General features: G+C 61.2%; 3 protein-coding genes across 8 annotated transcripts; all 3 read left to right on the top strand.

The window, feature by feature from the left end:
• Nucleotide 1: 1 nt before the first annotated feature.
• Nucleotides 2-2,048, top strand: CCDC86 (coiled-coil domain containing 86). Its single transcript, XM_048948718.1, has 4 exons — nt 2-419; nt 734-863; nt 1,293-1,367; nt 1,747-2,048. Exons 1-4 carry the CDS (start codon nt 118-120, stop codon nt 1,864-1,866), a joined length of 627 nt encoding a protein of 208 aa, XP_048804675.1. The 5' UTR covers nt 2-117; the 3' UTR covers nt 1,867-2,048.
• Nucleotides 2,049-2,163: 115 nt separating this feature from the next.
• On the top strand, nt 2,164-5,278 carry BAAT (bile acid-CoA:amino acid N-acyltransferase). Of its 3 annotated transcripts, none has more exons than XM_048948712.1 (4): nt 2,164-2,759; nt 2,932-3,401; nt 3,683-3,885; nt 4,384-5,278. In XM_048948712.1, exons 2-4 carry the CDS (start codon nt 2,939-2,941, stop codon nt 4,969-4,971), a joined length of 1,254 nt encoding a protein of 417 aa, XP_048804669.1. In that variant the 5' UTR covers nt 2,164-2,759; nt 2,932-2,938; the 3' UTR covers nt 4,972-5,278. The 3 variants fall into 3 exon arrangements, with proteins under 3 accessions (XP_048804669.1, XP_048804667.1, XP_048804668.1); XM_048948710.1 differs by having other exon boundaries at nt 2,164-2,676; nt 4,384-5,269; XM_048948711.1 differs by having other exon boundaries at nt 2,683-2,797; nt 4,384-5,275.
• Nucleotides 5,279-5,459: 181 nt separating this feature from the next.
• Nucleotides 5,460-10,494, top strand: ZP1 (zona pellucida glycoprotein 1). 4 transcript variants are annotated; one of them, XM_048948708.1, is made up of 12 exons: nt 5,460-6,385; nt 6,461-6,582; nt 6,656-7,241; nt 7,386-8,072; nt 8,630-8,788; nt 8,865-9,049; nt 9,129-9,226; nt 9,295-9,422; nt 9,636-9,825; nt 9,897-10,047; nt 10,123-10,207; nt 10,283-10,494. In XM_048948708.1, the coding sequence occupies exons 1-12, from the start codon at nt 6,178-6,180 to the stop codon at nt 10,387-10,389; spliced, it is 2,706 nt and encodes a 901-aa protein (XP_048804665.1). In that variant the 5' UTR covers nt 5,460-6,177; the 3' UTR covers nt 10,390-10,494. The 4 variants fall into 4 exon arrangements, with proteins under 4 accessions (XP_048804665.1, XP_048804664.1, XP_048804662.1 ...); XM_048948707.1 differs by having other exon boundaries at nt 7,314-8,072; XM_048948705.1 differs by having other exon boundaries at nt 6,656-8,072.
• Nucleotides 10,495-10,565: the final 71 nt, after the last annotated feature.

Raw genomic sequence — 10,565 nt, 5'->3', positions numbered from 1 at the left:
CGTTTCTCTGCAGGTCGGGCAGCACGTCGGCTGCAATATGGCGGCCCCCATCAGGCCTGGGGAGCTGCCCGACACCAACATGGCGGCTGTGGAGGCGGCTGTAAGTGGGAACTGAGCATGCGCGCAGCGCGTTGTGATGTCATCTCCCGGCGCCTGGAGAAAGGCGCCGCGTGGAGGATGGAGGGGTGCAGTACAGCAGCGGCTCCGGGCTCCGAGGGGCCCAGCGGGGAGGACTCAGTCTCGGTCTCTGTGTCCGTCTCCGATCTCGCCCAGACCTCAGCCGTGGGTCCGGTCTCTGAAGTTTCCCAGGTTCCAGCCCGCCGCAAGGCCGCCAAGAAGCGGAAAGAGGCGGCGGTGCCGGCCATCCCCCGGGGCAGGCCCAAATCGGGGCGGGTGTGGAAGGACCCGGGCAGGAAGAGGTGGGAATGAGGAGGAGGGCTTCCAGGCCGTGGGAGGATTCTGTGCGGTGGTCCGGTGTCGGTGAGGGCCGAGGGGTACGGGGTTATAGAGAGGGGTATAGGGCTGCAGTGGGGGAGCTCCCCAGGAGGGCTCAGGCTGTGGTTCCTGAGCGATGTGGGGGCTTTGGGGGTGGCCGAGGTGCTACTGGGAGCCCTGAGCTGGAGGTGAGAGGAAGGGCAGCTGTGACAGGACTTGCAGGGGTCTCAGCTCCGGGAAGTCTTGGGAGGGCCGGGAGGATTGCCTCTCCCCATTACAGCACCACCTTCCCACCCAGGTTCTCGCTCATGGTGCAGGACAAACCTCTTCGCACTTCGTGGGAGCGAAAGCTGAAGGAGCGGCAAGAGAAGAAGCTTGTGAGGGATTTGGTGCAGCAGCTTCAGGAGGCGAAGCAGAGGGAGAGAGAGGTAACAGGATGCTGTGTTTGGGAGCTGGGCCAGCTCCTTCTGCATCACCCAGCGCTCTGGGGCAGCTCTCACCTTCCCCATGGTGCAGTTCCACATCTTTGCCTACATCCCAGCCTTGCGGGCTGCTGCCCTGCAGTGAGCACAAAGCTTCCCACAGCCAGATGACATTCTCCTATTGGACCCCCTATTGTCCTGCCAGCTCCGTGCCGTGATAGTCACTTGCTGCAAGTTGATGTTTTTTTGGATAATTTCAAACTTGGGCCTCATGGAGGGTGGGAAAGGAAAGTGTTGACTCTGTGTGGCAGGTTTCTGCATGCAAGGGCATTGCTGTAGCCCTGCAGTTTCTTGTCTGGCCCCTCTGCTCCCAGTGGCCTAAGCTTAAGGCTGGAGGGTGGGAGCTGCAGGGACATTCTGGTGTTGTTCCCACAGGAGAAGAAGCGGCGGCGGGAGGAGAACCTCAGAAGGCGGCTGGAAAATGAGCGGAAGGCAGAGATTGTTCAAGTGGTGAGTCCAGAACTGAATGCTGGGCTCTAATTTGACTTCTGCTCCAGTTCCTCCCCCTGCCTCCACCCCAGCTCTGGAGGGGCTGGGGGAAGACAGTTGCAGCTCCTCATGAGGTCATTCCGGGGTGACCCATGAGGTAGCAGAACATGGGATATGGGGCAGCAGCAGCGCTCCAAGCACGTGAGGCTTTGGTAGGGCTTCTCTATGTTGGAGAGACCTGGGGGTGGTGGGGTAAGGGGGGATGGATGACTATCTCCTGTTCCTCTCCTCCCGTGCAAGAGCTGGGGGAGCCTGGAGTTTATCCTAAAACTACCTGGGAGTTTTAGGATAAAATGCTGCCTTTCCACCTGTCTGAAAGCTGCCTCCTTCTGCCCCCCAGATCCGCAACCCAATGAAGCTCAAGCGGGCAAAGAAGAAGCAGCTGCGCAGGGTGGAGAAGCGGGACACACTGGGCATGTTCCAGAAGGCACCCATGAGGGGCAAAGCAGCTGCAGAGTGAGGCTGGAGTTCTGCAGGCCCTGCTGATGTCTGAGGTCTGCGCTCTGAATGGACAGCAGGATGGAAAAGAATCCAGCTGCTGCGTGCCCTGTCTTGTGAAAGCAGGTTGTTGTCAGTGCCTGGGGCTGGACTGAGGATTGCCCAAATCTACCTTTTCTTCATTAAAAGCAAAGAGGAATTGCTCCAGCCTTGCCTTCAAGGAGGCTTCTGTACCTCTGGGGTCACAGGGCACCGTGGCCCCTGCCCCTGGGGCTTCATTTCCTCTAGGAGAAGCCTTGCTCCTGAGAATGAGTGCTGGGGTGGGAGCACCTTCACTGTGTTGCAGCGCAAGTGAGCACACTGCAGCCTCCTGCCTGCTCTTTTAGGCTGGGAGACAGTAGGGAGGTGGGAGGAATGAAGGAGTTGAGCTGGAAGCCCATGTGTACCTCTTCACAGTTGTAGGTAAATTTCTTGCCTTACGAGCGCCTATTTCTGCGTTCTTCCTGCTGGTCGTGTTTCCCTGTGCTGCGCTGAACGAGCAGTTGCTGGAGGGAGCCATCCCACACACCCTGGGCAGAGGGAAGCACGGGCAGTTAACTGGATGCAACATTTGTGTGTTCTCCACTGGGGCAGGCGGAGCTCCCCGCTGCTGCATCCCCACCCCTAGTAGGGGAAAGGCTGAGGAGCCTGCCATGGGGCGGGGCAGAACTGTGGGTCATCAGCCTCGCGGCTGCATTCTTGTTGCTTCCTGGGTTAATGATTGCTGGGGTGGCGAGGTGCTGCCAGTCTCCAGCACGCAGTAATTGACCTCACCTTCGCCTGCTCTGCGGGGGTAAGAGGGGCTTGGGTCTTCTCTACGTGGCTTTGGGGCACGCGGAAGGTTTTCCAGTGTGGTGTGTGGGTGCACCCCACCAGGTGGGGCCACGGAGGACTCCTAGCTCTCTGGGAAGGGGGTGAGTGCAGGGCAGTGGGTCTAGAGCTTTCAGTAGCCAGTGCTGAAGAGAGGAGGTTGAGGTGAACGGGGAGGGGTTCCTGGGGGATCCTGGAGCAGCACACCGACGCGCTGGTGCCGTGCTGCTGTCCCCAGGTGCACCATGGTGGAGGTGACGGTGACGCCGAGCTCCTCGCTGGCTGACCAGATGGTGCATGTGGTGGTTTCTGGACTGGCTCCCTGGCAGTTGGTGACTCTGCGTTCCTGGCTGATGGATGAGCATGGCGAGCGCTTCCAAGCACGTGCCTTCTACCGCTCGGATGAGGAGGGCACGGTGGATGTGGGGCGGCACGCTGCCCTGGGGGGCAACTACAGCGGCGTCTGGCCCATGGGACTCTTCTGGTTCCTGCAGCCTGACAACCTCTTCAAGCGCCTGGTGAAGCGTGATGTGATGGGCAGCCCCTTCCTCATCCACCTGGAGGTGTTTGACGGCCTCCGCCTGGTGTCGGTGCAGCAGGATGAGCCTCTGGCCACCTGCACCGCCGAGCGGTGGTACGTGGGCCCTGGTGTGCAGCGGGTGCCCATCCGCGAAGGGAGGGTGCGGGGGGCCCTGCTGCTGCCACCAGGTGAGTTGGGGAACACGAGCAGCCCCAAAGGGTCTCTGGGTCGCTGCCCTAGTGGCTTGGAGCTGGAGGTGGGACTGGGGGGTTACTTGGTGGGAAGACCCCAAGGCTGGGTTTGGGCTGTGGGCTGGTGGCCACCCCCTTGGTGTGGGATGGTAACGGGCTGTTGGCACCCGCTGGGGATGGATCCTGCGTGGAAAGACGCCCAGTCTGGGTTTGTACTGCAGTGTGGTGGCAAGGGCTGGTGGCAGCCTTCATGGTGTTGGGTTCCTTGCTACCTGCAGGCCCAGGGCCCTTTCCAGCAGTGATCGACTTGTTTGGGGGTGCGGGTGGTCTCATTGAGTTCCGGGCTGGGCTGCTGGCCAGCCGGGGCTTTGCAGTGCTGGCCTTGGCTTTCTTCGCCTACGAGGACCTCCCCAAAGGCCTAACCCAGCTCGACCTGGACTATTTCGAGGAGGCTGCCAAGCTGCTCCTGCAGCACCCGAAGGTGAGTGCTGTGGTGTGGTGGGCAGCCTCAGCAAACAGGGACACGCTGATGAATGAGGTTGTACGAAGGGCTGGGATCATCCTGGGTATGTCATGGTGTCATGGAGGTCGTGGTGAGGAGAGGTGTCCTGGTGGCCAGGGGCATCCTCCTGGTGACTAGGGAGTGTTGTAGTGATTGGGAACACGCACAGATCATAGAACCACAGAATATGCCGAGTTGGAAGTGACCCACTAAGGGCTGTTGAATCAAATTCCTGGCTTCGTGCAGACCATCCAAGAACTACACTGTATGTCTGAGAGCAACGTCCCCATGGCCGGGACCATCTTGAATTTGGGGACATCCTGCTGACAGGGTTGTCTTGATGACCAGAGATGATGCCACAGTGCACAAGGAGGCCCTGAGATGCCTCCTTGTGAGCAGGGCTTCCCCAGTGATCATGGCTGTCCCGGTGCCGTCCCATCGGTGCCACCACCCCCTCTGTCTTCTCTCGCCCTGCAGGTGCGAGGCCCAGGGCTGGGTGTCATTGGTGTGTCCAAAGGGGCTGAGGTGGCTCTGGCCATGGCCGCCTTCCTCCCGCAAGTGGTGGCCACAGTGTGGATCAACGGCACGACCTTCCTGTATGGCAACCCCCTGCTCTACAAGGGCCTCCGCATCCCTTCCATCCCGTACCAGACCGAGCGCATGCTCTTCACCGAGCTGGGTGCCATGGACAACTCGGCCATCTTCGCTGACCCACGCAGCCCAGCCTGCAGCTCCTCGGCCATCCCGGTGGAGAAGATCCAAGGCAAGGTCCTCTTTGTGGTGGGTGAGGCCGATCGCAGCTTCAACAGCAAACTCTTCGCCCAGCTGGCCGCGGAACGCCTGCCGCAGGACGCCTACCGCCTGCTGTCCTACCCTGGGGCTGGCCACCTCATCGAGCCTCCCGGCTCACCCCTCTGCAGCATCTCCAGCCTGCGTGGCAACCCTCTGCCTGTGGTGTGGGGCGGAGAGCCCCAGCCCCATGCCAGGGCTCAGCAGCACTCGTGGCAGGAGATTGTGCAGTTCTTGGAGCTGCACTTGAGCCCTGCTCCTGCTATCAAGTTGTGAGCTGCTCAATAAAGGCAATGGTTGTACCGGGGGGCACGTTGGGAGTTAATGAGTCTTGGTGGAGGTTAATGAGGCCCCTTCACTCGGGGTGTGAGTGTGCTGGGCAAGGAGCAGCAGCGGTCACGTTTCCTGTGCTCAGCCCCAAAGTGGGATTTTACATCTGGAGTTGCTCTCCAAGAAAAGAGAAGACTGAGCCCAAGTCTTGTTGAGCCATGCTCTCTTCCTGCTGAGCTGAATGTCTCCATGCAGTCCTGGCTCAGAAATCATCCTTTATCCTCCCATGGAAGGGGAATGTTGCCCCATGGGTGCCTGGCTCCAACAGTTGGGGCTTGATGGCTGAGCTCCAGGGCTCCTTGGGTCTGTGTAGGCTTGGAGCAGGTCTGGAGCCGGCTGTGACCCCAAAGCAGGACTGGGGTCAGGGTGAGAGAATTTAAGCTTCACTAAGAGCAGGACCCAGAAGAGAAACTGGGGAGGGGGGAATGAGGGGCGGGGGAAGCGCACAGGAGAAACATGAAATGCTGCTGTCAGCAGCAACCTGAGGGGAGCAAGGTCCTTCCCAGCCCCATGGAGCACTCCCCACACCTCCAGCCTGGGCACAACTCGCTTCCAGGTCTTTGTGCCCCCTCTACTTGGTGACAGTGGGCACCCCACTGCTGTTACACTAAGCACCTTGGAGCACTGCTGGCAACGGCACCGGTGCGGTGTGGGGTGACGAATGAGCCAAGGGGTGTCCAGGGACTCCTGTGCTCTGCTGGGAGCAGCAGTCTCAATTCCCCATTTGCAGGAGCATTTCCCCGAGCCCATGACAGCTGTGGGGCACCGTGATCTCCAACTGACTTTCGGTTCCCCTGTGGCACCATGAGTGGGGCAGAGCGACCTGGGTCTGTGCGTGGGGGCACCCCTGGCCATGAGAGCATTTGGACAGGGACTGGGGCAGCCCAGCCTGGCGGAAGATGTCCCTGCTGTAGCACTGCTCCATGGACTCCTTGGCATGCTCCCATGGCCAGCAGGGTGCCGGATGGCATACACCATGGAGCTGTGGGGTCTTATGCCAGCACAGTGCTGCTTCAGCCCCATTTCTTGGTCTAGCACCAGATCTCAATTCCCCATTTGCAGGACACAGGGCATGCTGGCCTTCAAAAAGCTTTCGCTTCCCCCCCATCACTTCTCTGACGCCTCAGTCATCTGATTGTTGCCCAGGTATAAATGGAGGAGACCCACGGGAAGCTCCGTGTTGTGCTCAGCGCTGAGATGGCCTGGAGCTGCTCCCTGCTGCTGCCGTTGCTACTGCTGCTGCCCACATGGCTGCCCTCTGGCTCGGCACTGCTGCGGTACCATTACGATTGTGGGGACTTTGGCATGCAGCTGCTGGCGTTCCCCACGCGTGGCCGCACCATGCGCTTCAAGGTCCTGGGTGAGTGATGGGCATCCCGTGGCAGTATGAGGGGGGTGGGAAGGGGTCAGCCTCACCACCGCCGTGTCCTCGCAGATGAGTTTGGCACCCGCTTCGAAGTGGCCAACTGCTCCATCTGTCTGCACTGGCTCAGCGCTGTGGAGGATGGTGGGCTAGTCTTCTCAGCCGGCTACAAGGGCTGCCACGTGGTGCTGAAGGTGAGGCTGTGCTTGCTTGTGGAGCACCCGGTGAGCTGGGATGGGGTTACACCTCCTGCTTTCCCTGCCACAGGACAGCCGCTACGTGCTGCGGGTGCAGCTGGAGGAGATGCTGCTCAGTGGGGTGGTGGCTGCCTCCTACGAGGTGAACATGACGTGCCCACAGCCAGCTGGCTACGAGGTCCTCAGAGATGAGAACGTGCATGGCCACCACCAGCCCGAGCGGGGCAATGGCGCCCTGACAGGTCACGGTGTTGATGTCCTCATCCCCCGGCCACGGCCCGGCCTCCTGCAGCACATAGCCCATTCTGCCCTGGCCGTCCCTCGCCCCCAGCTGCCCCCCAGAGGCCCCATGGAGCAGAGTCACCCTGTGGCACACGCACAGCCCATCCTGGAGCCCTCAGAGCTGCAGCACCAGCCTCAGCCCGGCATGGAGCACCCAAGACCCCAGCCCCAAAACCAACCTGGGACGATCCACGCTAGTGGTCAAACCCAGATGGGTCTCCTTCATCCAGGCCTTCAGTCCCCAAACCAGCCTGCATTTGTGCATGTTGGAAGTCAGATCCAACCAGGAGTCCTTCGCCCAGGTCTTCAGTCCCAAAACCAGCAAGGATTAGTGCGTCCAGGGAGTCAAACCCAACCAGGTGTCCTTCGCCCAGGTCTTCAATCTTCAAATCAGCATGGATTAGCACACCCAGGGGGTCAAATGCAATCAGGGGTCCTTCGCCCAGGTCTTCAATCTTCAAACCAGCATGGATTAGCACACCCAGGGGGTCAAATGCAATCAGGGGTCCTTCGCCCAGGTCTTCAATCTTCAAACCAGCATGGATTAGCACACCCAGGGGGTCAAACCCAACCAGGTGTCCTTCGCCCGGGTCTTCAGTCCCCAAATCAGCATGGATTAGTGCACCCAGGGTATCAAACACAACCAGGCATCCCTCGCCCAGGTCTTCAGTCCTCAAACCAGCATGGATTAGTGCGCCCAGGGAGTGAAACCCAACCAGGTGTCCTTCACCAAGGTCTTCAATCCCCAAACCAGCATGGATTACTGCATCCAGGAGGTCAAACCCGGCCAGGTGTCCTCCGCCCAGGTCCTCAGCTCCAGAACCAGCCTGGGCTGGTGCATGCTGGCAGTCAAATCCAAGCAGGCCTTTTTCACTCTGGTCTCCAGCCCCCAAACCAGCCTAGCTTAGTGCAACCCGGACTGCAGCCTGGCTCGATGCACAGCAGCACTCATGCACAGGCAGGGTTTGTCCGCCCAGGCCTCCAGCCCCAAAGCCAGCTGGGCTTGCTTCTCCCCAGCCTCCAGTCCCACACCCAGGGCAGCCTCCTGCGCCCCAGCCTCCAGAGCCAAGCAGGGCTGCTGCAGCCCAGCCAGCCCCGACCAGGGCTGCTGCGCCCAGGGCTACCACCACGACCAGGGCTGCAGTCCCAAGCCCAGCCTGGGCTGCTGCATCCCACGGCTCTCTTCTACTCGTCGGCGGGGGCAGGTAAGTGGATAGCATGGGATGGGGCATAGAGACCTGTGCATAGAGACTTGAGGGTGCTGGGAGTGGGTGGAGGGTATCTGAGGAAGGTGGGCACAAGGATGCTTGGGGTGGGCTACAGATATTTGGGCAGGGGGATGCTCAGGATAGGCACAGGGATACTTTGGGTAAGCTAGAGATGCTTGAGCAGGAGAATGCTGTGGTCAGACAGGAAAATGCTTGGGCAGAAGGGTGGGCAGGGATACGTTTGGGTTGGGTTGGGTAGGTGGACAGTCATGTTGGGCTGGGGGATTCTTGGAGTGGGCAGGATGGTTTGGGTTGGCAGGGAAATCCCCCTCCCCAGGGAATGCTGTGGGGATGCTTGGACAGGAAAGTGAACAGAGGGTGCTTGGTGTGGGCAGAGGGACGCTTAAGGCTGGAAGGAAGATGCCTGGGAAGAGGATGCTGTGGGTTGACAGGGATAGTTGGGCAGAAGGGTGGGCAGGGAGATGCTGGAGGTGGGCAAGAGGTTGCTGAGGTTGGGCAGGGGGCCGCTCGCTGTGGGCATGTGTGCTGCTGAGTGCTCCCTGCCCCAGGTGAGCCTCTGACACGGGAGCAGTGCCAGGTAGCAGTGGGGAGGCTGTCCTGCGTGTCCCCGCCGGGCCGTGATGCCTGCCTGCAGGCAGGCTGCTGCTTTGATGACACAGACCGTGCGACGCCCTGCTATTACGGCAACACAGGTAGGGCTCAGCAGCGGGCAACCCATTGCTTGCTGTGGCCAACTGCAGCACATGACTGCACCTCTGTGTGCCACAGCCACCGTACAGTGCCTGCCTGAGGGCCACTTCGTGCTGGTGGTGCCACGGGGGCTGTCGGCGCAGCCCTACAACTTGGACAGCGTGCGCCTGGCCAGCACCCAGCCTGGCTGCCAGCCTGCCCAGACCTCTGACACCTTCGTCCTCTTCCACTTCCCTGTCACGCAGTGTGGCACCACTGTGCAGGTGGGGGTACAGCCCTGAGACCTCTCCCCTACCCGACTGCCAAATGGGAGCCTGACCACCATGTGCTCCCCCCCCCCAGGTGATTGAGGACCGGCTGGTCTACGAGAACCAGCTCATCTCCACCATTGATGTCCAGCCAGGGCCCCGTGGCTCTGTCACCCGTGACAGTGTTTACATGTAAGGGGACGACGGGTGGGGGGCATGGGGACGCTCACAGTGCTGCTCACCCCATTGTCCCCCCGCAGCCTCCACGCCCGCTGCATTTACAATGCCACTGAGCTGCTGCCGCTGAGCCTGGAGGTGGCTGTGCCCCCTACCGCTGCTCCTCTGGCACAGCCGGGGCCGCTCCAGCTGCAGCTGCGCATCGCCACCGGTGAGCCCGTCCCGGTTCTCCATCCCCTGCTCTCCACCCCCATCCCTGTGCCCCCCACTCCTGATTACTTCCGTCCTCACATCCCCCGTCCCCATCCCCATTCTCACACCCTCACTGCACTGTCCTCCATCCCTGTGCTTCCCATCCCCATACTTTCCACCCCGGCGCCTTCCCACAGCCCTGTGCCCCGCTCAGCCTCAAACCCTCCCGTAGATGAGAGCTACAGCTCCTACCACCCTGACACCGACTACCCGCTGGTGAAGGTGCTGCGGGACCCCATCTACGTGGAGGTGCGGCTGCTGCAGAAGACCGACCCCAATCTGGTGCTGGTCCTGCACCAGTGCTGGGCAGCCCCCAGCACCAGCCCAGCAGCTGAGCCCCAGTGGCCCATCCTGGTGGACGGGTGAGCAGATGGGGAAAGGGGGGCTGGCAGGGCTCACTTACGCTGACACAGGGTCTTCGGTCATCCCTCAGGTGCCCCTTTGCTGGGGACAACTACAGGACGCAGCTGGTGCCGGTGGGACCTGCCACGCTGCAGATGCCCTTCCCCAGCCACTACCAGCGCTTTGCTATCTCCACCTTTGCCTTTGTGGACAGCCCTTCCATGGTGGTGCTGGAGGGAGAGGTGAGGCAGGGGTGTCCTCCTGCTCAGTGGGACCCTGCCATGACACCGGGTGTGACATGGCACCGTGTCCCACAGGTGTACATCCTGTGCAGTGCCTCAGTGTGCCACCTGTCGCAGCCCGAGCCCTGCCGGCCCTCCTGTCAAGAGGCCATGCCTTCCCGTAAGTGGGGCTGCGGTGGGGGGTCCCTATCTGCCCTTGCCTTTCCCAAACCAACCCCTGTGCTCCTGTCCCCAGGGGCCCGACGAGCTGCAGGGGCCAGGAAGACAGCAGACATCGTGGGCACAGTCACCTCCTGGGGATGCGTTGTCTTGCCGAAGGGTCCTGCAGTGGGGAGACCTTAAGCGTGTGCTGCTGCCTCCTCGCTCCTCCTCCTGATCAGGACAGAGCCCCAGTGCTCTGGTCCCGGTGGGGGCAAGTGGGAACAATAAACCAGCAACTGGCAAAGACTAGTGGTGGCATCTGTGGGATGGGAGTGATGTGGGCTTAAGGTGGGGAGGGAGGGATGGAACCCCAGCAG

The sequence above is a fragment of the Lagopus muta genome, chromosome 6, assembly GCF_023343835.1.
Source record: "Lagopus muta isolate bLagMut1 chromosome 6, bLagMut1 primary, whole genome shotgun sequence".
NCBI classification, from domain to species: Eukaryota; Metazoa; Chordata; class Aves; order Galliformes; family Phasianidae; genus Lagopus; species Lagopus muta.
The sequence above is the reverse complement of the archived record's forward strand: the minus strand, read 5'-3'. Positions and strand labels throughout refer to the sequence as shown.